We start from the raw sequence: 24,986 nt of genomic DNA, 5'->3' as shown, positions 1-24,986 counted from the left end.
TCGCAAGTGGCAAGTGGCAAGCAGCAAGCGGCAAGTAAGCGAATGTTGTCCAGGCTTTCTAATAGCCACACAACTGTTGTTTCATATCACAGCTAGATGACTATGAAGTCTTAGTCGGAAACTGGATGCTGGGACACTGCGTGAAGCCACAAAGCCACCTGTGTGTTGGCCAGCGCAATTGAAACTGGTTTCTCAAGCGTTGCCAAAGTGCGTTCGTAATTCAAATGCGCTCGCCTTGGCTGGGCATTTAATTCATTTGACAGTTGAACATTTAAAACGTGGGAAAAGATAACGAAAATGATTTTATTAACCAAGTAAATACGACGACTATGCATGTCCATTCAAGCGCCAATCATTGATGATAATTTTTGTGCTGAGAGTGTGTGTGTGGGAGCCAAATATATCTATGTTTGCAGTGTTTCCTTAGAAACACTGACACTGTGCCTCTTCTATGATAAATCACGAATAGTTCACGCCCATTGACAGACCCTGAACCTGAACTTGGTTTGGCGACCTGCGGCTAAAGCTGGACCTCGCTCTGCTCGAGGTGGAGGTGGCCATAAATAACGAGCGAAGAAGTTACCACTTTATTAGCAGCCGGCTAAAAGTAAATAGACACGACAGCAAGCACACGGATGCGCCAGCTTAATGACAACAACAACGCCCCAAAACATACAAAATGTTAAAAAAAAAACAAAAGCAGATTGTTGCAATGCATTTTCATTTTCCATTTTGGCCATTTGAACGACCTGCAAACGATGTCTGTAAAATGTGATTATGTGCTTAGGTTGTGTTTTTTTTTGTTGCTGTCTTTCCTTCCGAACGAGAGAGCGTTGCTCTTAGTTGTTATTGCATTTGTAGTTGTTCACAAATTTATGGCTACCAGCCACAGCAGCAGCAGCAGCAACAATCTGGCTGACTTGCTGTGCTGTTTTCCCCGCATTGTTCTCAGCTTGCTGCTTGTTATGTTGCCAACAATAACACAAGTTGACTCCAACTCCGACTAAGACTCCGTCTCCGTCTCCATCTCCGACTCTGGCTGTGGCTTTGCTTTTCATTCATAAATTCCATGCAACAAGATTTTAACATATTTCAGCACATTTTTGGTGCGCGAATTTCAATTTGCAATCTAAAGCGGGCAACATTAAACCATTTTGCCGGCTTCCTTTGCCTTTTTGAGCGGCACTTGTGAATTACGAGCCAGACATCCAACCAACCGCCTGCTGTTACATTTTGTAAACATTTTGCTTAACCTGATTAATGGTACATTCAAATGGGAAGCAACCAAATTGGCAGCCAGCCAGCAGCAGCTGCTCTGGCATTATTCCATTGATAATTTCTTCACGCCGCGTTACGCATACGCACCGTATTCACTTTCATTTTAAAACAATTTGAAATTTTTTTGTGGCAATAGTTGATCTGAATATCTGTCGTCGTTTCGTGCAATTTGATGTCGTATTTGTATTTGACGTTTTTTTTCTTTCAGTTTTATGACAGCTAATGGCCATAAACTTTCCTTCCAACAAGCACGCGCCGGGTCGCCAGTTGCCTCAGTCGCCAGCTCAAGACAGGTAGTCAGGCAGTCACTAAGACAGTTAGCCAGTTAGTCAGTGGGTATGATTGCTACGTGGTTAGGTAGCGACGTCATCGTCCGTTTGTCCATCTCGTCCGGTCTCTTGCTGGTTGCTGGCTGCTGGTCGCCAGGCGGCGGCAAGTGGCAATCTATTTTAATCGCGCTGCAATCGCGCGGCGCACCGCAAGCTTCGCGGCGATTTTTAATTTATGCGCAAAAGCACAACAACAACAACAAAAATACAACATTAAAAAACTAAAATCATAAAAATTTAAATGCGCGCAAGAGAGAAAGAGAGAGAGAGCGAGAGAGCGAACTGCTGCTGCGCGAAATAAAATAAAATTTTGATTTATGATCTTGTCGCTAAAGTTGTTCGTCAACAGCCGGCGACGGACAGCAATAACAGCAACAGCAACAAGTTGATGCTGAACCTGAAGCTGAAGCTAAAGCTGGCGCAACAAGTGCTTTTTGGCCAGTCAGTCAGTCAGTCAATGCTTGCTTGCGGGGGAGCAAGCGGGGCAAACGGGAGATTTGAATTTTTTGAGGTAACATCGAGCGGTCACTCGATGGCGATCATTCATAAAACGCGGCAGCTTTTCGACTGTTCATGTTCGGCGGCTAAAGATGCTTATCGCTTCGGTCAGCCGAAAAGTAAAAGCCAAACAAAAAACACAGCAACAGCAACAAAACGTATTTATTATTATTATTTAATGTTTAAGAAACAGATTGCAAATTTGCGATTGTGTTTTACTGTGATTCCAGCAACAGCTACTTAATGTTGTTCGTACTTGTCTTGTTGCTGTTGCTGTTGTTGTTTTGCATGCAGCCAGTGCTTTGGGGTGGCTGCAACACAATAGTTGCGTGTGTGTGCTGCAAGAGAAACCGCAACAGCAACGGCAACAGCAACAGCAACAAGATACACAGCCCCACCCACCACAAATAGCAAGCAATGACTGAAGTCTTTGGAACAACTCTGACTCTGAGATTGCTGTTGCTGTGGCTGTTGCTGTTGCTGCTTTTCTCGCTGCGTTGCTCTTTTGACTGCCATGGTTGACGGATTACGCAACTTGCCGGCCGTAGCATTTCCATTATTATTATTGTTATTATTTCTCTTGCCGTTGCTGTTTGTGTTGTTGTTGCTGTTGTTGTGCCTTTTCATTGTTGGAAAATTTGTACATTGCATGCGATTGTTTTACGTGCTGGCAACGGCAAAAAATTTGTTTATAATTTTGAATGCAGCGAGCAACAACAACAGCAACAGCAGCAGCAGCCACTGCGAGTGCTGAGCCTCAGGGCAGGCAATGACTTTAAAACGTAGTACAAAAATTTCAAAAACGAAAACGCAAAAAAAAAAAAACACAAAATAATAATAATAATGAACACAATGCCATGTCGTGGCAAAAAAACAAACAAAAAAAAAATAAAGTTTTCTTTTGAAAAGCGTGCGTCTGTCCGTGCTGCCAGCTGTCTCATCGTCTATCTGTCTTTCTGTCTGTCTGTTGTTGGGCTGTGCCATGCCCTAGAGTCAAGTGTCACGCACGTTGTGCCACACAGTAGAAGACATCAGACAACAGCAACCTGCTTCGACTTCAGCTTAAGCTCATTATATAGCCACATGCAAACGTTCTACAGTCAAGGCGAAAGGTTTTCAAGTTCGTTGCCTAAGTCTTTCGTTTTTGTGAGTCGCTTGTTAACAGCCTTAACGCTGCTTTCAGCTCTCAAAACGTACTAAACTAATACACACGAGCAAGCAGCTTCAGCTACAGCTTCAGCTTCAGCCCTGGCCCTGGCTGAGGCTTTAGTTCGAGTTTTTGGTAGGTGCAACAAAAGTGATTTCCAAATAAAATCGTTGCGGGCTGTTTTGGGCAACGCCTTCCCAATGTGCATGCCAAAAGCGCCGAAAAACAAGAAAAATCCAAAGCAAAACCAAAAAAAGAAACGATCATAAGGCAAGAGTAGAAAGCAACAGCAACAGCAACTGTTTCAACAAAAAACGCTCAAAGGCTTCAAGGCCAGGCGAACGCAACAACGCCTTGTATCCAGCATGAGTATGAGTATAAGTATGAGCTGAACAGCTTCTCAGCTTCAACCAAATGAACGCAAGTTAACACCGCTTGCCAGTCCGCGCCAACAAATTGAAAGCAAATCGATGCGCCGGCTGCCGTTGCTGTTGCTGTTGCCAGCCCGTGACCAGCATCATCATTATCAGCTGAAGCAGCAACAGCAACAGCAGCAGCCACGTTCAAAGTTGAATCACGTGGCCAGGGGGCAGGCAAACATACTCGTAGGTTGGTTTGCCCGGTTAGCGAGTTTGACCTGCCCGTGCTTTGGACTTTGTTTTATGGCACGCACGTGGCTGCAGCTTTAGCTTCAGCTTCAGCTAGATGCCTGCACCTCAACTGAAAGCGCAGCGAAGCTCAGTGAATCGACAGTAGCGTTGCCATGCAAAATATGCGGCAAGCTGACCATTTTTGGCTTTGACTACGTCTATGCATCCAGTCCGAGCTCGAGTGCGAGTCCGAGTCCGAGTCGAGTATCGTTCCCTGGGGGATCTGAATGTGACGTTGTCAGCTATGCCATTGATCTTTATCAATGAGCAGCAAGCAACTATCAGCTATCAACTAGCAACTAGCTGAAGTAGTTGCAATGAATGGCGCGCGCTTCATTAATTTATGCATATATAGGCAATGCGTAAAAGTGAATGAGACGCTGACGCAGCCGCAGCCGCATCCAGCAGTTGTTGCAGTTATGAGCTGTGCTTGCCCCGCGGGAAGCGCTGCTTAATAAACAATAAATATGCAATTAGGCAAGGCCGGGGGAATGCATCGACAGACGAAGTCCAAGTCTTGGAGTCTCTGTCTCTGTCTGTTTATGAGTCTGGGGCCTGTTTATATAACACAACGCGTCTCTAACACAGGCCACAATTAACAAGTTGCTGCTGCGTCTGCGGCTGCTGCTGACGATGTTGCTGGCGTTGCTGGTAATGAGAAATGAGCGCACTCCTTGGAGGCAGCCACGTAAAACAATTTATAAATAAATAAAGATATTGATCTAATTTCTATATAGGCACTTTGGCTGCTGGTACGGTGATTGCTTAATCGCTGCCACGCATGAGCATTTCACCAGCTGCTGTAGCTAAAGCAGCTTCTGTTGCTGTTGCAACCGTTTGTTTAGCTTTCAGTCACGTAGCTGAAGTGAGCCATAAAATGTGACAGGAGAAAGATACAGAGACTTTCAACAAGTTTCGATTGATCGCCAATTGCCAATTGCATTTATGTATTAATACCAACTAATACAGACGATTACTAAGTACACAAGTATTAGCTGATAAAGTTGTTAGCGGGTTTGGCGAACTAACGGCCCAGCTAAACGTTTTAAACTGCATCTCATATAACACTTTGCTAATGCTGCGAACGATGTTCGATGTGTTCGCGCGAACTCGCGACAAGTTAGCCGCATGCCAATTGCCAAAGTTAGACAGATCAAGCGACAAATCGAGCATTATACTAACTCAATTAGTGCTTTATTGGCTCAGAGAAATGTGCCTTTTGCCATTTGTGGCCCCCTAACGCAGAAACAATTAAACAGTCAATCGCAAACCAGACAGCAGGTGGGGCAAACCTATAGTTTGCTTTGCCATTCTTAAAGCTTTTCGCTTTTCTATTACGACAGCATCATCAACATCATCATCATCGTCATCAGCATCATCGATGTTTGTCAAATCCGGAAACTGTTCCCATGTTCGTTCCAGTCACTGTCCGAGCTGCGCTGTGAACTATTGAAAATTGTACAGCAACAACAACAAACGACAGCGAGTGGCATGCAATGCGAATACGAATGCGAATACATTTACGAATACGAATGCGAGTGCGATTGCGAATTCGAATTCTCATTCGCTTTGATTCACCTGCAAGGCCTTGAAATTTTGTAATTCTAATTTGTTGCCGTTGCCGTTTCGCCAGTAACTAAAACTGAGTCAGTTTTGCAGTTGTGCTTTTGTAATCCATCAACAGCAACAACTGCAAAAATTATGATGAAAAACAGCAGCAGCAGCAGCAGCAGCAGCCGAAGCAGTCGCAGCTGACGCAAAATTTTCAACAATAAATTGGCGGCAGCATTTGATCAACAATTGTCAAGGTGAGATTCTAAGCAGATAGAACAGCAGCAGCAGCAACAGCAGCAGCAACAAAATGCTGCTCCCAGTTGGGGAGGAAGGGAGGGGCAAGCAGCCGCCGGTGCAGTTCCAAGTTCCAAGTTGACGTCGCTGCTGTTGCTGTTGTTGCTGTAGGAGGGCGTGACGGGGCGGAACGCGCGCAACAATAACAAAGTATACATATATATAGAGATATATGTGTATGATTTGTTTTTTTTGTCGAACAAAACTCGAGACCGCAACGCGCATTTAAGTTTTACTTAGTCAACGTTGTTGTACTTTCTGTCTTTACTTATATTTGTATTTGTGTTTTTTGTTGCTCCCGCTGTCTCTCTCTCTTATTGTTATTGTTACTGTGTTTTTTGTGTGCTACAGTCACTGCAAAATATTAGTCATATTTAATTTAGTTTCGGCTTCGCTGCCTGCAGCAGGTGACAGTAAATAGCAAAAAGTTTCTACGTTTCCATCTTATGGTTATGTCATTTTTTTCTGTTTTTGTATTTTCGGCTACACAAAAGCCTGTTTGATGAGTCCCCCCGGGGGAGATCGGTCGGTCGGTAGTTTCCGCACTTCAAACGTAACTAACTGACAAATCTAAGTAACTTTTTGGGCAGCTCTTAAGCCAGCAAACACAGCTGCGCGACTGCTTTGGAAAATACTTAAAACTGACGTTAACTGTTTAATATTAATGCGATTCTGTTGAAAGACATCAGCGAATCGATTACAAATGCATTCGTTTCATCACGTGCTCGCTTGCCTTTTGATGGACTTATTCATATTGATTATTTTATTCGAAAGTAATGAGAGTTTTAACCGGGAAGCCCCCAAAGTGTAACAATGAAAATACAAATAATGCATAAGTAGGCATGAGATTGCAAAATGGAAATTTACTTCGGATTATGGGATACCCTGTACTTTCATAGATGAGAAAATTATCCAAAGTTTTTCAGTAGATGTCAATCAATAATATGCAATCAATGAAATGGAACTATGCTAACTTATAACGAACTTTTATTTGGTAAGTTCAGTTAAGATTGCGAAATAAATAGTTACTTTGAATTGTGGGATACACTGTACTTTAATACATGAGACAATTATACAAATCTTTTTAAGGAAATGTCAATCAAGGAAGTGAAACTCAGTAAGAACTCTATCTATTTAATTTTATATATAATTAATTAATGCTCATTAATCAAAGCTCCTTCTATGCTTAATTTATTCTTGCATTTATTGTGCTTAAAATCCCTTTTGCATTAGTTATATTATTAGCTCGGACCTCCCCCATTTCACTTGCTGTTGTGCATTTAGTCAATAATTTAACCACAGCTTTAATTATGGCTATTTATATTGCTGCTCGCACAAAATTCTTTTAGCATGATGGCCCGAAGCGTTGCCACAAAATTAAAGAGCGCTCATAAAATGCACTTGAAGCATTTTCCAGGCCGTCGCACATGGCTTCAGTAAATTGGAACGGAGCTGAGGTTTTTTGGTTTTTTTGGAGAGGGGTGGAGAAGGGAGTACCCAGAAGTTAGTCCAGTAAGTAGTGCAATGGAATGTCAAAGAGGGAAAAACTGAGAAAACTGGTAAACAAATTAAGTGAAAAGGGTGAACAGAAAAATATCAAGAGCCAAACAAGCGAAAGAGAGAAAAGTACAAATCATATTTGTGGTCAGCGTCGATCATAATTATACGCTGGTGACGATCTCATTTCATTTTATAAGATCTCAATGGGCAGATAATAATACAAACAAACGAGAAAAAAAAGGTAGAAAAAAGTGTGGCGGGTAATTGCACAATTTATATATAAGCGCATTCTTTGAGGGTTTGTTTTTTGTTGTTGTTGTTGTTGTTGCTTCGCTTTGTCGTAATTTAAATATTACTTTTTTTTTACTGTGCTGTGCTGTGCGAAGCCAAATGAAATCATGGTCAGCTAACTATTATTTGTCGCTTTATTTTAAAGTTTGTTGTTATTGTTGTTTCTATTTTTTCCTATGCATTTTCACACACAGAGCACAGAGCAAGCGGATATCACAAAACAGCGATCATGATAATGGAAAAACAGCACGGAAAAATACAAAAACAAAACAACAAAAGACTGGAAAAATGTATAAAATTAACCAAGCGTTAAAAGTTGTCTGTTGTCTATTGTTGTAGTTGTAGTTGTAGTTGTTGTCGCTGTCGCTGACGTTTTCGTTGTCGTTACTGCTGACGTTAAAGAAAAGCAGCCAAACTGGCGACACAACTCGCATCTCCCATCGAACCCAAAAATACATTTAATTGGTGTCAGAGTACAGCAAACTTAATTGGCATCGCATTCACAAGGCCAACGAGAGGGCAACAGTGGGAGGATGAGAATAGCAAGTGCAAAAAGGGGATTAAACGATGTCTAAGGGTTGTGCCGCTTCGTATTTGCAAATTTGAGAGCCCAATTATAACATGAGCTCTCCTGCTCGCTGACTCATCATCCTCAGACTGAAAGAGACTCGAGAGCACATCCTCAGTCCAGCGTCTTCGCTTTGGAGCACCCACCCACAGCCAGAGGGCAGCTAAAGGCGCGCAAATCTCAACGCATCGATTAAAAATACATCATAAAAGGCAGAACGTGGCTCCGACTTTAGTCTGCCGTTCGATATACACATTTTCAGCGGGTGTTGCCAAGTTGGTTTTGGCCTGGAATAACTTCGACTTCAGCTTCAACTTCGTCGTCGTCTTCGTTTTTAGCTTCAGTTCTGCTTTTTTTTTGTTTTGTTGCGGCACGCCGTCAATGCCTTGTCGTCGTCATAAAGTTGATTTTTTTCATAATAAAATAATAATTATTGTTATTATCGCGTAACTGAAATCTTGAGCTCAACCCAGAGGCAGGCGTTGAGTCTCAAGACTGGCACGCATCCTTGAGTTTCAGTCAAAGTTGTTTACATTCAACGCTGTTGCTTTTGGTGGAGTGAGGTGGAATGGAGTGTGTTTCCCTGTGTGTGTGTGTGTGTCAACAAATGAGCGCGTAATTAACCCGCCAACCCCAAACGCCAGCCACGTAATATTAGTCAATAGTTTTGGGCCATGCCCAGGTCGAGATCAGATCCAAGCTAGACACGATGTCGTCTGTGGCATTTCTGCTATGCGCGGCAATTATCATTAAATTTTATTTATTTGAATACTCTCACTTCTTTAGCTGTTGCCTTGGTCAATAGCTCTAACTGTCGCCTGCTTGGTTTTTTATTTTGTTTTTGTGCTTCCTTCACTTCTGTATTTTTTTTTTTTTTTGCGCGCTTTATGTTTTGTTATTTCCTGCGAGTTGCGTACGATTTTTATCAACCAGCAAAGTTGACGAACGTTGCTGTCCAGTTTGAGCCACTGACCAGTTTTGAAAGCGCAAAAATATATTGTGAATGAAATGCGCGAAACTCGCTTTCGTCGCCGGCGACAAAAATAAGCGTGTAATATTTGTTGCCCGGAATAGCCTGCGATGCTAATAGGAAGTGGATACGATGCACAGGATGTCGATGGCCTGTTCCTAACTACTCTATGCTATCGGTTGCGATAATAACGCTCTCTGCCAAAGTGGCCCAACTTGCTTTCTATTTCTATTAAGATGGATGCTTGTAGATACGGCTTGATGAGTTGCTGCTGCTGCTGGCAAAGAAGACAACGTCAAACAGCGACTCGATAACCAGTTATAAACAAGACATGCAAATCCCGAAACACACATTGAAGATGGAAAAAGAGTCGCTAAGCGAAAAGTGAGTGGAAATATTGACGTTCAGTAGACGATTAAGAACTCAGCTGGAAACTATTAAAAATATGAATGAGAAATAAATAAGATAAAAAAGAATCTTTAACCAGAAACAGAAAATCATTTTAAATACTTTCGAAGACTTGTGCTTTCTTTGCAATACAAAAATATATATCCAGCAAATCAGTTACTTGAAAAGATATTCTAAGGAATCTTTTACCAGAAATAGAATTTACTTTTGTTTCTATAATTGCAGCTCAACATATAATATATAGAACTTTCGCTTTCTTTGCAATAAATAAATTCCCCATCCTAAATATCAGTTGCACGATCATTTGTAGTTGCACACATTTAACATATAGTTGCTGCACGTGCAAAATTATGTCAACTGCAATCTAGATAGCGCGCAACTCACGTAAAACTACATGAGATACATTTGTGTACGAGTTTGAGATACTTTTGATGTTGATGTGATCTGATGTGCTGTGCTGTGGCTGGGCATTAGATGCGCTCAAAATGCAAATGCGGTCACTTGTCACTCGATGAGGACGACGCAACTTAAGCGACTGCTGAGAGTGTTGAAGAGAGTGAGAAATTGTCTACTCTTCGCTTCCCCATTCCCCGTTTCCCCTCCCTTCCCCGCACACTCCACCCACCTCGAGTCTGGGACTTTGGTTCTGGCTCCGGTTCTGTTCGAGCAATGCATCATTGTTAATGGCAAGTTGTTCGTTTGTCGCTGCTGGCAGTTGCTGTTGTTGTTGCCGTTGTTGCTGCTGCTGCTGTAGCTGCTGGCGTCGAGTGCTAGTACCAGCATCATGACAACAACATCAGCACTGATCAAACTTAATTCAAAGTTCCTGTTACGCGAGCGCACGGTGCAAAATTTCGACATAGGGAGGCGACGACAACGACGACGACGACGTCGACAACATCAGCAGCAACTGTTGCTGCCGCAGCTGCTACTGCTGCTGCTGCTGCTGGTGGGTCACTGTTGTTGCAATGTGCGTGTGATTAAGACGTGTGTGTTGTTGTTGTTGTTGCTGCTGAGTTACATTGTATTATGTGCCATAATTTAATTGACATTGCGCGCGTAAATCAGGCAATCACTGATATACGATGTGTTGTCATTGTTGTTGTCCATGTTGTTGTTGCTGATGTTGCTGTTGTAGTGGCTGCTGTAGCAGCCGTCACGTTCGCAGCCTGAGCATTTAAATGCGGTCAGCCAGTTTTTCATTTTCATTTTTTTTCTGTTTGCTCTGTGTGTTGCGCTGTCGCTCCAAGTTAGCCGCTGATACTAACTAGACACTTGTATTATTTAAATCAAGTTGTGCTAGTTTTTTCTCTTTTTTTCGTTGTTGTATTTGCCACACATTTTATTTCATTTTTTTTGCACACTTTAATACAATAAAACTATTTGCGCGCATTAAACGCATTGCTGTTGATGTGGAAATTAATTTTAATTTTATTACAAGTATTTCGTATTCATCGCAAAAATGTTTATTAAAGTTTCATTTCTTTTTGTCAGAGGCCGCCACATGAAATTCCGTTGAAATTTTAAAGCTCTCGCTGTTGTTGTTGTTATTGTAAAGTCCATGACCTTTGCTTGGATTGCGGAGCAGCGCTCGTTTCTTTTTTTATTTTTGGGGCTAGGGGTGGAGCAGACTTATCGCTGGCAGCGACCAAAAGCAGCAACAAAAGGCTGCTGCGAAGGTGTGCACCGTGGGCGATGCGTCTGCGTCTCCGACTGCGACTGCGTGCAGCAGCAACACGCACACACACACACACACTGGCACACACACATTGGTATTCGCACTGGGACACACACATAAAGCAGGCGTTGTTGATTTTTGCAGACAAGCCAGAGCAGCTTGCAACTCAGCCGCAAAATGTTAGTCATAAGTATGAAGTGATAAGAACGAGGATCAAAATAAGTAGAGGAGGAAGGAAACTTATTGCTTATATAATATATATTACTAATTAATATACATTAATAAACAGAAAAGAATTGGGGACATGTACGCTAAGTTAAGGCCAAAGTTTTGCCCGAATTTCCTTACTCCAAGTATGATCAGTTGACTTATTAAAAAATTCTTAAAACCGATAATATTATATAATTATTATTTGAAGTAGCAATTATTATATTCATCAGTTGTACTCATTAGTTTAATAACTATTTACGCATTTTGCTCAGACCACAAAAATGAGCTATAAGCAATGAAGACTACAATAAAATTGATTGACAAGATGGGTCTCAAGTATATTGTAGCCTTAATATATAATAGATAATTATATATTATCATCAGATAGATTACTTGGTGATTTTAGTCACTAACAGAAAAAGTTTAACGAATTCACTTAAGAAATTAATCCTGAATGCATGCTTACAAATCCAAAACTTAAATCAAGCCAAAAATAGTTGACTTTTCTAAGAGTTTTTTTTTTGTGTATTTCATTTTCAATATTGTATTTCAGTAACTTCACTTCGTAAGGGTCTTTATTGCCTTTTGATTGATTTCAACTTCTAAGCAAAAATGCTGAACGAACATTTTTCTTTGTGTCTGGGTCTGAGAGCTTCTACAAGCGCCGTTTTGGCAGTTCATCTGCTAAGCATAAAGAGTTGATGTTGCTGCCAAATCCTTTGTTTTCGATCCAGCGTGGCCTCCTACAATTTTGTTTCATCAGTTGTTGCGCCCTTTTGTGGCCTTTCTGGCTGCTAGCTGCTCGCTGCTCGCTGTTTGCTGCTTTCTGCTTATGGTGTTTGCCTTTCTTGCTGCACCAGAGAGAGAGAGAAAGAGATTCAGCGAGTGACTGCGACCAAAAAAAACAAGCAGATCAAAATGTGCCGATATGAGCTCATAAACACGCAGTTTAAAAGGTTCTCTTTGCGCTTTTCAAAAATATATATACACATATATAAAAGATCAGCTTGTTGAGCGGTTCGCACGGACAGCAGCGTTTTTTAATTTTTACTCGTATTTTGCAGCTTTTTTTGTTGTTGGTCTGTTTTTTATTTTTTCTCCTTTGAGTTTTGAGTGTTTGCGTTTGTCTCGCGCTGTCAGCTTGAAGTTTTGAGTTTTGGTCATGAGATTTTTTTTTATTATGGTTTTTTTTCTTTGGCTTTTTTCGTGGTGTTATTGAAACATTGACGATCAGCTTCCAACGTTCTATGTAATTATTCAATTAGGCGGCGACGGTGTAAAAAAAAACAACAACCGAAAGCGAAACTGAAACAGTAGCAACCATTTAGCTCTAATTGCAACCGAATCAAAGCGAAAGCGAATCGATCACAAGCATAATTAAATACAGATAAAGGTGTATATATAAATAAATATATAGTATGTATTTATTTCGCATTTTTTGTTTAGTTTGGCGCCCAGCAGCCGCCGGATGCACTTTCAAAATCAAACTACAAGTGCGCGTACTTCAAACTGAGTGAAAGATGCAACTACTAAAATGCAGCTGAAGTGGGGCAGGAAGGCAGAGGAGGGGCGGAGGGGGAAGGAAGGTGTATCTACAAGCAGCTGACGACCGACAACTAAAACGAGTTTTGTTATTTTTTTTTCTCTGTATTTTTTTTTTTTTTTGTGTAGCAGAAGAGGCAAAAAATAATAATAATGAAATTACCATAATTATATTTTGCAGGCAGCACTAAAAACCAGCGGCTATAAAGCGGCAAAAAAAAAACAACAACAACTAGTAAATGTGCCACAGTTTTTTATCGTATGGTATTATACCTATATGTGTATATAGTATAAGATATCTATAGCGAATGCTACAGCTATTGCTATTGCTATTGCTATTGCATATTTCATTAGCAGGTGTTAGAACGTGTCGTTCGATTGGGGCTACGCCGGACGACGACGACGACGAGCTGTCAGTGTCAGCTGAAAGTTTTGCCTGAGATTTGCGAATGTACTCAAAGCAGTATTCATACTCGCACTCGAGACTTGACTACTCAACATGCAAAACTTTAAGACCAACAAATTGTGTACAACACACGCCCCAAAAAACAAAACGAACAGAACGAGTCTGAGTTTGAGTTTGAGTTCGAGTCGAATAAAAAAACACACACAAAACTAAAAGCTTTGACTTGGCCAACGGCGCGCTGCGTCCCGCTGAAGGCCATTAAGCGTGGCCGGCAGTGGCCAATGCAGTTGTTGTTTGTGTAACGCATAAATCTTGTGGCTAAAGCACAATGGTTTGTTTGCACGGGTCAAACATTGGCGTGCCACGTACTTGGGTCAGTCTCTGGCTGAAGTTCTTCTAGCTTCTGCAAATCAATAAAAAACTTCCGTTGCGCGGCGCCTTCCGAACCTAACCGAGAGGGCGGTTTTAATTAACACGAAGCCTGAAAGCGAAAGTTTTATCCTGAGACAATGTTCGAGAGCACTTGGTAGCACTTGGACTAGGCACAAGTTACTTGCACGCTGGCTACTTGATCAGTTAGTTGTGGGCAACACCCTTGGCGCAGTCATAAATTAATTTTGTTTAACCCCTTTTTTTGTTGGGTAAATGCCGCAGGGGTCAACCAGATAAACCAAATTGATTGTGTCGCTGGACTCGATGGCCTGCAGTTCAAATGGGCGTGGCTGTTTGTTTAGTTTTCGTTTTTTCTCTCTCGTTTTTTTTGGCTAGCTTCAAACTGCAATGCTGTCAATGCGGACATCGATTGACAGCTGCCAGCTTTAGCTATTGTTGTTATTGTTGTTATTTTTGTTGGTGCATTTTATGAGCTCAGCTAGTTGGAGCCAAGGGCCTCCCTCAGCATGTAAATCAGCGTTTATAGGGTGACTAAGTAAACTGCTTTTGGCCTGGCACAAATTTATTACACAGCCGCCGTGTGGCACGCCCGCCCATCAGCTGCAGCGTCGAGACGTCTTGTCTGTGGCATGGCTTGGCTTAGCATGGCATGGCCTGGCAGAAAGCAGCCGTATTCAAATAACTATCTTGATAAACAACTTGCGGCTGAGCAACACCCACGCCGCACACACACACACTCGCTCTTAGAGTCGTACATCAGCAGGGTCTTCAACTTGTTTTACAAGTTTCATTTGAGCTGCCTTACAACATTGCCTCAGTTGTTCTCCCTCTCAGTCTCACTCTCTCTCTCTCACTCTCTGTGTCTGTCTGTGCCTTACTTGCGTGTGTCTGTGCGTTTGTATGCGTGAACTTTTGTGGCACACTAATTCAATTAGGAAGCCCACGCCCACTATCAATAAATTTCTCAAAAACGAGACTCATTCACATCTACTTTTTTCCACATTTTTTTTCGCTTTTTACATTTTGCAACAGTTTTAAGTTTTTTTTTTTTTTTGTTTGCAGTTTGTTTCGTTTTATTGTTTTTGCCGTTTGCTTTTCATGTGGAAAACTATTGTACAAAAACAATGTGCTCGCTATTCAGACAGTTTGACGTTGGGTCTCGGACGCAGATCGGGACTGCGACTACGAATGCGACTGGAACTGGAACTCAAACTGAAACTGGGTGGGTGTCTCCAAGCCAGCCAGCCACAATGGCAGGCGTTGTTGTTTTTGCTTTTCATTACAATTATTTTTGTATACGTTTTTTTTTAATGTTGTTGCCTCGTATCTTACTCTCTTTGCCGTGGGCAGTAGCGCGTGCATTTAAAAAGATACTCGTACTTGTAGATGTATCTACTGAATGTATCTTTTGCCTGTGGTTGTGCGTCGTCATACAAAAGTTGACATTGACACACGTGCAAAATAAGTGAGCAACAGCAACAACAACAACCACAACTACATCGAGTGTTGTGTCGTCTGACTATTCGTACTTGTGTGTATCTAACAATGTGTTTGTAGTCGTATATACATATCTATTGTATATTGTACGAACGAGGGTCACAGGCGTGGGAGGCACGTTGCTGTTGCTGTTGTTGCTGTTGTTGTTGCTGTTGGCTCGTTTGTCAGTCAACATTAGAGGCATGTCAACAATTCAATTTGAAATGCATTTACTGCTGCTTATGTTTACCAAAGGGGCAAGGACTACTCCGACGTGTATTCTATCGCCAGGGAATTGAGTCAGTCGGCTCCCCAACCGAATGCACTATAAAATACATCTGCATATTAAATGAAAGCTTGCGAGCTTGCCAGCTGACTAATGACAGCTTTTTTGCAGGTCATGCCAAAGCTTAAAGCACTTTAACGGAAAAAAACATTTTCGTAAAAAGTTGTAAAATATTTGCAAAAGAGCTAAATGAAAACTATAAAATACGTTGAACTGTACTGCAAAATAATGTTGAACGCGGGATAATATCTAATATCATATTAACACCATACTTATAAAAGGTAGCCATCTAGTTCAAATAAGCACATATAATATATTTATATAAACAACATCAATCTAACAAAGTACGCTTGTATATATGAAATAATATCTAACTAATGAAATGCCTTTCTCTTATAAATATAATTAGGTAGATAATAAAATTCTGTTCTTAATAAGAAAAGTTTAAAGTATATTGGAAGGTTCATTATAATTATATAGATATGGATATACGGATATTCACATGTCAAAATTTTTGGATAAGTGTGCCTTTAATTCAAAAAAGCATTCAAAACTATTTATGAGAGTTCAATTAGACTTTATAATTACAATTATTTATATACTAACAAATTTCATATAGATTTAAGTATTTTTTATTCACTTTTAAATAGAAAGGCAGCTTGCTTTTCTAAAGAGCACTCTTAAATATCTTTCTATAATACTATCTATTTAATGAAAATAGTCTTTATTGTTATTTGATTATATTTAATGCATTTTTATATATCCTCTCTACTCTTCTAAATAGAAAGAAAGTTTGCTCTAATAAAGTGCACTTCAAAATATCCTTATATGATAATTATCTGTATAATTATAATACACTTTTAGATATCCTTTATATATAATTTGAAGCTTATGCATGGTACTATTTAAGCTCTTCCTAATAGTGACTTGATTTACACACACAGACAGATCATTAATATGGTCATATAGTGTATATTTATATAGTTTTTGTGTAACTCACCTGCGTTTGCGTTAGGCCCAGACTCGCTGCCAACTCGGCACGTTCGGGCAATGCCAGATATTGGGTGCGTTGGAAACGGCGATTCAATTGCTGGAGCTGCAGTGAACTGTAAATGGTGCGTGGCTTGCGCATTTTCTTGCCCTTGCCATTGACACGTAGGCCGGAGTCCTCGCATTTGTCTGAGATTGAAAAGTCTGCAAAAATAGTGAGACCAAAAGAGAAAACACAAAGAAACAAAAAAATATGAGAATAAGACAAAAGAATGCAGTTTTTAGAGCGCCTATAAAAAGGCACAAAAGTTTGCGACGATGAATTTATAATTAAGCATGAAAATTATGGCAATGCAGCGAGTGAGTGAGTGAAGGAACCGGGAATAACTTGTGACTTATGCATATTTATGAGAGAAGTGCGCCATGCCATGGAATGCATAACGCAAACGCGACGAATATGGCAGACCAAACGAACTATGTATAGTATAGAGAGTATAAAGAGTAAAGAGCCAGACAGTGGAGCCATAAAGCATTTTGACCACCAAATCGAACGTTAAGTAACTTGTAAAATGTGAGGTAATTAAGTTAAATGAACAATTACATTGTCGCCCCGGACTATAAACAAAAAGCAAAAGTTCAAAGCACTCGATCAACTGTTTGTTGTGCACAAGTTCAACGAGCAGTGAAACAGCAAATGTTGGGGCAACAAGGGGTTAAACCGGGGGGACAACTGCAACTGACGACGACGACGTCGCTAATTGTTCAAAAATAACGCGAATCCAGCAACTATTATTAAGTCCCATATATGGCACAGTAGTCACCCGTCATCGTTACCGTTACCTGAGTGCGCATATATGTGTGTGTGTGTCAAAAATATTGGCGCCGCAGCACGTGCTGTGGCTTAATGACAAAATGGCAGCGTGCGAGCGAGATGGCAGCATGTTGCTGGTGACCACCCAGCACATGGGCCATTAGTCAGCCTGACACCAAGTCCCTAGTGTGCGTGTGTGTGCGAGAGAAGGCGAGAGAGGGAGAGAGAGGGAGAGAGAGGGAAAGAGAGGGAGAGGGAACAGCTATTGGACCGCTGCTGCAGTGAGTGCGAGCAGCGTACGCATTCAGCCGGCCAACTACACCAAAGAATGGTGTAATTAATTACGCCAAACGAAAGCGTAATTACCGCAATTATAATTACAAACAACTGTGCGCCAAAGCGAGCCAGAGAGAGCGAAAGAGCGAAAGAGTGAGAGAGAAGAGAGCATGTGTGTGCCATTTATTATTAGGCACATAGTACATTAAACATTTATTCATTTGTTGGCGCGCAAATTTTTGCCAATTACTTAACCGTTCAACGATCAGCTGTTTCGTCTCTTCCAATACTCGCTTGTGCATATTTTCAAGTATAGCGAAAAACGTTCAAGGTTAATTGCAAGCTTCGTATGAGTGACAAAATGTCAAACTCTGTCCCACTCAATACATAGACAGCAGTTAAAATATATAGTACAGTATATGTGCCTCATCTTCTCGAGTTGTGTTGGCGGCAACAATAGCTGGCAAAATGAATTGCTTTTCACTTACAGACAAAAACTGCTCAACCAAAACGCATAAAAAAAGATCCCAACAGCGACATAAAATAAATACAAATAAAAATAAAAAAGCGCAACAGCAACAAAATTGTTGAACAAAATGCGATAGTTAACAAAATGTCACAGTCAAGCGCGCAATTATGCCAACATCTCTATATATATTATATACATATATGAACAACAGAATATTCATTTAAAATTCAATAAAATCTATCTGAAATTGCCAGCAACTCAATAAACATTATACTACTGCAAATATTACTCTAATAAAATAAAGCTTGACATAAACTTAATGATCAATAAAAGTAAATGTAACCAGTTCTGATAGAAGATGTTGTAAAATATAATTACCGAAGAAAGATTATGGCAGAAGTGTCTGAGGATTTCTTCAAAGTAAAGTTATCATATTTGCATAGAATGAAATTTTATTTGAATTTGATTTGAAATTACTAATTACATTTAAATGCAAAAAAAAAAGAAATGAAAAATTTTAATTTATTAATTTATTCTCTTAGGTGTTAAAAGTAAAGCTCTTTGCAGCTCTTAAATGCAGTAAGAAAACTACATTAAATTTTAAAATACTCAAAAATTTTGATTAATAATTCTATATTATGCAATTCTGTCTACCTCTTACGTAAATCATAAAAAATGTGTTCTTCCAAATATAATAAATAGAGTTTTTATTCGGCTATGTCAAAGTCAAGAGGTGTAAACAAAAGAAGCGACAACAAAAGCACTTGAGAGCGTTGTCCACTTGACGCTCAAGTGTCGCCAAAATGTGCGAATCCCAAGAGCTTGAGCTTGCGCTTGAGCTGAGGCCAAAGGCTATGGCAAAAGCGAACTTGAGAGATCTTCAGATTGAAGAGAAGTCAAACGGACAGAGTGAACTTTAAATGATGTGCGCAGACAGCCAAGCATTGAAGATTAAGTGAGCGATCCTCACACACACAATAGGGGGGAACTACTTATAAATTGATAATACAAGACATGTTTTTTTTTTTTTTGGAGACAATTTCACTTACCATCCTTGGGGGGACTCGCACAGGGCGGCGCATAACTGCCTAAATGATAGCCAGAGTAGGAATTCTGATGCATGGGCGGGAATGGATAGCCTAAGGCGCTGCGTGGACTCGGGAATCCCGAATCCTGACCGCCTTGTGGACCAAAATGCTGATAGGTGCTGCGTATGCCGCCATATCTGTAATGATAGATGGAGAGTGAGATTAGAAATCATTATAATCGGTTTTGTAAATGAAAACATTTCTCCTTAAATGTCGCCTCATATCGTATGCATTGTCGGCCCTTTGGCACGCCAGGTCAAAGAACAACAAATAAATGAAAACTAAATCGAGCAACAACAGGCAAGGAAAGCAAGGAAAAGTTTGCGTGTTTTCCGTATTGGGTTTCAATGTGGTACGGAAACTAGAAATAAAGCTAGCACACTTTAACAGAATTTCATGTTTAATGCACAAAGCGTCGAAACGAAACTTTTTTTCTCACAACAAATGGACGAAAAACGAACAAGAAAAAAAGAAAATAAGCAGGAAAAATAAAGTTTTGCCATGACTTCATTTAGAATAAGTAAAAATGACTTTATGCGGTTAATACGAAAAATGAAAATCAATAACGGAGAGAATAAACGGAGAGAGAGAGAGAAAGAGAGAGTGGTAAGTGGTTAGTGGAGAGTCTAGTAAATATTTTGTTAACACTTTTTTAGCCATGGGGCAAAAAAAAGTTGCCATCAGGCAAACAGTTAAACAGTTGAACACTTTCCCATGGGCTGCCAACCCTCAGCTATAGAACAGCTTTACTATATAGTATGTGGTAGATATAGGCTCTGTGTTATTTGAACGTTTCTAACCGATTGCCCAATAATAAGCCATGAAATATTCAATACACTGCGGAAACACGGAAACGGAAACAACACACGAAACGCAACTGACAACTGGCAACTGACGGCAGCATATAACATATACTATACTATATGTTAGTAGCAACAGCAAATACTAAATGAAACCGCAACAAAACTCCGCAATATGGAAACCACTGAAGCAGCTCTAGCGGATCACATTAGAGTTCCACACGCACTGCCAGCAAAGCAAAAAAAAAATGACATAAAGGCAAACCGCAAAGAGGCAGAAAATGCAAGAAATATGTATAATGAAAAATCGAATCGTGCGTTGGAAAAACAATTTACACACACTCAAAACACAGAACAGCAAATGGCATAAATATTATGTACAGACAGACGGACGGAGAGTGTTGTATTTTATATTCGTACTACAAAAGTCAGAGGGAGCTCGTATTTATTAAGCCTACAAATGGTGAGGGAATAAACTAAACTGCGCTTAATTGAATTTATTTTTGGCTTCCGTTCGAATTCCCGGAGGGTTTGCAAAGAAGGGAGCCAAAGCTAAAGCTGCCTCTGTGTGTCCGCCAGCATAAACCAAACAACAAAATCCGGAAAGTTTCCCAACTGCATTCAAATAAGTACCACGGGGAGTATGCAATAACTATCGTATACTATATATAAACTGACTTCTTTAATTAACAACACAACAAAAAAACGGTGGAGACATTACAACAACTAAAAAGTAGATAATCATCTGAATGCACACTATATATCAGTAGCTGTTCTTTTCTGATCTGATAAAAATGATGACATGTGAAAAATATGTTTTGTTTTTTTTTTCAGTTGTGTCTTGTAATTTTTGCCAAATAGCCTGAAGCCAAGCTTCCGTTCTTTTTTCATTTATTAATTTTATGCAAGACAGCTTTAGATTAATATAAGTTTATTACTACTTATTCATTTCAGCCTTTATGAACAATAAATTTAATAGTTGAGGCACTTGTAAGTTAATGTAAGTTTACTACTTACTACTAATGATGAGTAAGAAAATAATAATTTTGCTGCAGATAACTTTAGCTTTAAATTAATAAAAGAAGGAATACATTTTCAATGGGGCAGTAAACAAAAAAAATAAATAAAACTATACAAAGTCTATGAAAATTTTAGTCTCCCAATTAAATTAATCAAGTTTGCTAATAAATAATATTCATAAAAAATATTAATTTGTTAACAACATAATATAATAATTATATTAAATACAACAAAGTTCTGTCTAATGCTTTATAAAAAAGTGTTCTACATAAATCGAACTAAGTTAAAAAAAATATATAGTTTTGTTACTAAAATTTTAAACTTCAACAAGTAATTATTATTGACACTTATTTACTCTTTAATGCACGGATTTCTTCTGTAATTTTACTAATCATAAAAATTGCCGTAGGCTTATGAGATTTAATAAGACTTAGGAAAATGAATGAATTAATAAATTTACAATTTTATTTGAAGTAATATGTATTTTATACATTCTCACACATGCTTTGAACATCTATCAGCATTAAACTAAATCATTTTATTATAATTGCCAAATCAATTCTAAACTAACTCTCAATGCTTCCTACTCGATAAAGGGCGTTTGTCATTATGCATATTACATTTGGATAAGAGTGAAAACCAATACAATTAAGCGCACAAACTGAACCAAATTGAAGGCGAATTATGATCTAGGAACGCCCTGAAAGTCAATTTTGGGTGTGTTACAATATTAAGACCTGATGACGGGGGCTGATAACAAAGCGAATCGAAAACTGCATCCCAGCTAAGGCTAAACTCTGCTCGGGGGCAGACAGTTGTCAGCCAGTCAGTCAGTGAGTTAGACAGTCAGTCAATCAGTCAGTCAGTCAGTCAGTTAGTCAGTTAGTTGGTTGGCAGACAGTTTGTCAGTTTTAGCGAGTGTTTGTCCTTCACCGCAGCACTTTTGACATTTTTGAGCGTTGATAGACACAAACAATGAATGCAATTTTCGATAAATGCAACGCAAACAGAATTTGCGTCTGTTGCAACTTGCAACTGTTGGGAGACTCACCCGGCGGCGGCATGCTGTTGCAGCTCCACAAAGGCCGATTTGCCGGGTATGTTGACGCCGGGCGTGATGCTGGCGCTGACGGCGGCGGTGCTGCCGCCGTCCATGTATTTGGGCGTGTGTGGTGCGTCCGGCGCATCCATGCCCGATTGGGGAGTGCTGGGAGGCCCCTCGTAGGGGCTCCCTAGGTCCGTGAAATTGAGCGTGTTGGCGCCTATTGAGGCCACTTTATCAAGAATTTTGACGGCTTTTCTTGGGAACGCGCGCGCAGGAAATGTGAATGTGAATGACAACAACTAAAGCTGTGTCCTCGATGTGTGTGTGTGTGTTAGTTTGTATAAATACTTGTTGTAATTTGATGTGTATTTTGTGTGAGAGAGTGTACTTGAGTTTTAATTTGCACTTTAAACCAGTTTATCGAGTATTGATTGTTTTAGCTTTATCTTTATTTTGTAGTTTGTTTTGTTTTTTTTGTTTTAGTTAGTTGAACTTGTTGAGATGGACGCGTAAATCCTTTTGTTGCATTTGTGGCGGGCACTTTTCGAACTTTTTTTGTTTGCACATGAAAACTGTTGCACTCGCAGAATTTGGGTCACCCTTTAATAATGACAATGATGATTAAGCGGATGATGATTGTGTTGTGTGTTGATGACACCACTTGTAACAATTTGTTGTATATTGAAAGCTTTTTGTGTGCTGCATTTAATTGGCATTCACAAAATGCACACACTCCAAGAAGACAAGAAGACACTAAACAACAATCCACAAAACAACAATCTGTGCAATTTGCGCGACGGCAAAGCAATCGAGCCAGCGAGTCAGCGAGCGAGCGACGAACGCGAAATCAGAGAATCCAAAGAGAATCAGAGAATCGTTAGCTGTTGTATCGAAATCGTATGGGGGAATCGAGCAACTCGAACAACTCAACTCAAACGTAAACGTAAACGTACGAACGAACGAACGAAACCGGGCTGCGAACGGCGCTGCGACGAGCGACAGCAACAACGACCAACCACGAACAAAGTGCGTATACGACTAGGTACGAGCTCAGCGCTGCGATTGCGCGCTGCCCCGGGTCCGCAGTCGTGGCAGTCAGCCAGCTGTCGCTTTGCCGCGCTGTCGCTGTCGCGTGCGAGCGCAACAGCAGCACATCGCGTAATGCTAGCTCTGAACGTGCGAGCGAGACGGCGACTGCAGCTGAGACGCGTTCACAGCCCACCACCAATGGCATGACATGGAACCGGTTTGACGTCGCTGCGCTGCCGCCACGTTCGCTGTGTGTGTGCGTCTGTGTGAGCTGTCGCGGCAGCGGTTGGTGTTGAAACCGCACCAATACCATAAATTTTATCAATGGAGTTGGATAGAGAAGGAAACGCGGGGGGAAGAGGGCGCCCATGGCGAATGCGTTATGTTGCTGTTTTTTGTTCGTTTGTTTGTTTGCTTGTGTGTCAATATTGTAGTTCGCAGCCCGTCGTCTAGTTTTGTGGCGCTCTCTTGCACCCCCCAAAGCCACCCACTTGAGGCGTGGCCAGCAGCAGTGGCAGCAGCGCTGCTCTGTGTGTGCCCTCTTTGGGGGATTTACAACATTATCAACATTTATTTGTATGCAAATTTATATTTTTTTTCTGTTCAGCTGGATTCTTTGGGTTTTTCTTTTTTCGTTGTTGTTGTTTTCTTTCATTTTTCTTTTTTTGCTTTTTTGGTGGACAACGTCGACGACGCGCGCTGCCATTGAAAGTGCAAATATTTTGACATTTTAAATAATGTTGATTAAAACTGGCAAAGGTCTCAATTATTAAATTGATTGCTGAACCTGTAATTTGTTTGTACGCTCCACAATATGTGTGGCACGCAATCAACAGTTGTATTTTAAGCCATCGAAAGAAGTAATTCATTAATGACTTGTTTACACCGAATAATGAACAGCAGCATTAAGAATGTCTATTCTTACACTACATTCCTCTAGAGAATAATTCTAAAAAATAACATTTATTATTCTATGCAAACAAAATCAATTTTGTAGTCAAAGATTTGTCTTTGGGCATCGCTTTAATATTAAAGCCACTTCAAGACAACTAGCGCCATCTACTTGCCCAAACTGAGCAACTTGACAGGCAACAACAAGAGCAACAACAACAACAAAACCAGTCAAACTGGCCAGCAACTTGACGTCGCTCAACTGCACAGGTACAAAGGCATGCACACACACATACACACGCACACTAACTCACAGTCACAAATACTACTTCAACGTAGTGCTATCACGCCCCTCTGCATACACACACACGTTCACATACTCGACAATAGAGAGCGCTTGCGCTCTCTGGCTCTCTTGCTCTCTCTCTCACATACTTGCACACTAGACGCCGCCCACTCGTGAGCAACGAATTCAAAATGGCGACACGTCGCTGTCGCCTTGTAGCGCTGCCGTCTGTAAAACAACAAAAAATTTTCATTCACAAGACGCGGCCGGTTGCGGCCGTCACTTTTTGAAAGCAACACAAGACAACAAGAACCTTTAGGCAGCGGAGCACGAGCTCTTGTTCACAAGTGACCCAAACGGTTGACCAACCGTCCGTCCGTCCGTCCGTTTGACTGACTTTAGAAACCCCTCGAGCCCCCATCAGCAGTTGTCACCTGTACTGCCCGAGGAGGATTTCCGCTTTGGCTTGGCGGGGTTTTTTTTTGTTTTTATGGAGCTGCTTGCTGCATATTCATAAGCCGCTGGTGCAATTAAAGGCGTCGTCTCAATTGTTAGACAAGAAACGTGCATCGATCAATAAGCGCTTAAGCTATTGGGCACCGCACTGATCCGATTAAAATTGTAATCCCTGGCAAACGGCTTCGCTGCACTAATTTGAAGGCACCACCAAGTAAAATGCACGTAATTGTTGCAATTAGTTAATGAAATATTTATTAAATGCAAATTATGATTGCGGCTTTAGCTGTTGCTACTACTGTTAACTTTCCCACTGTCTTACTGTAAGTAAAGTGTATCTGAGCGTG

At 40.6% G+C, this 24,986-nt stretch overlaps 1 protein-coding gene and 1 long non-coding RNA gene across 2 annotated transcripts in view; one reads left to right on the top strand and one right to left on the bottom strand.

The window, feature by feature from the left end:
- LOC133841889 (homeotic protein distal-less) overlaps positions 1 to 23,026 on the bottom strand; it is a 28,738-nt gene extending 5,712 nt beyond the window's left edge. The window contains exons 1-3 of the mRNA XM_062274730.1: positions 21,984 to 23,026; positions 19,074 to 19,249; positions 16,479 to 16,672 (exon numbers count right to left, since the gene is read on the bottom strand). Of these exons, the coding sequence (XP_062130714.1) occupies positions 16,479 to 16,672; positions 19,074 to 19,249; positions 21,984 to 22,123 (510 nt within the window). The 5' untranslated portion in view covers positions 22,124 to 23,026. The remainder of the gene's footprint in view (positions 1 to 16,478; positions 16,673 to 19,073; positions 19,250 to 21,983) is intronic.
- Positions 19,525 to 20,720, top strand: LOC133841890 (uncharacterized). The gene is made up of 3 exons (XR_009894340.1): positions 19,525 to 19,718; positions 19,769 to 20,375; positions 20,441 to 20,720. It is a non-coding gene; the product is annotated as an uncharacterized LOC133841890 (long non-coding RNA).
- Positions 23,027 to 24,986: the final 1,960 nt, after the last annotated feature.

Source organism: Drosophila sulfurigaster, chromosome 3 (assembly GCF_023558435.1).
Source record: "Drosophila sulfurigaster albostrigata strain 15112-1811.04 chromosome 3, ASM2355843v2, whole genome shotgun sequence".
NCBI lineage: Eukaryota > Metazoa > Arthropoda > Insecta > Diptera > Drosophilidae > Drosophila > Drosophila sulfurigaster.
The sequence above is the reverse complement of the archived record's forward strand: the minus strand, read 5'-3'. Positions and strand labels throughout refer to the sequence as shown.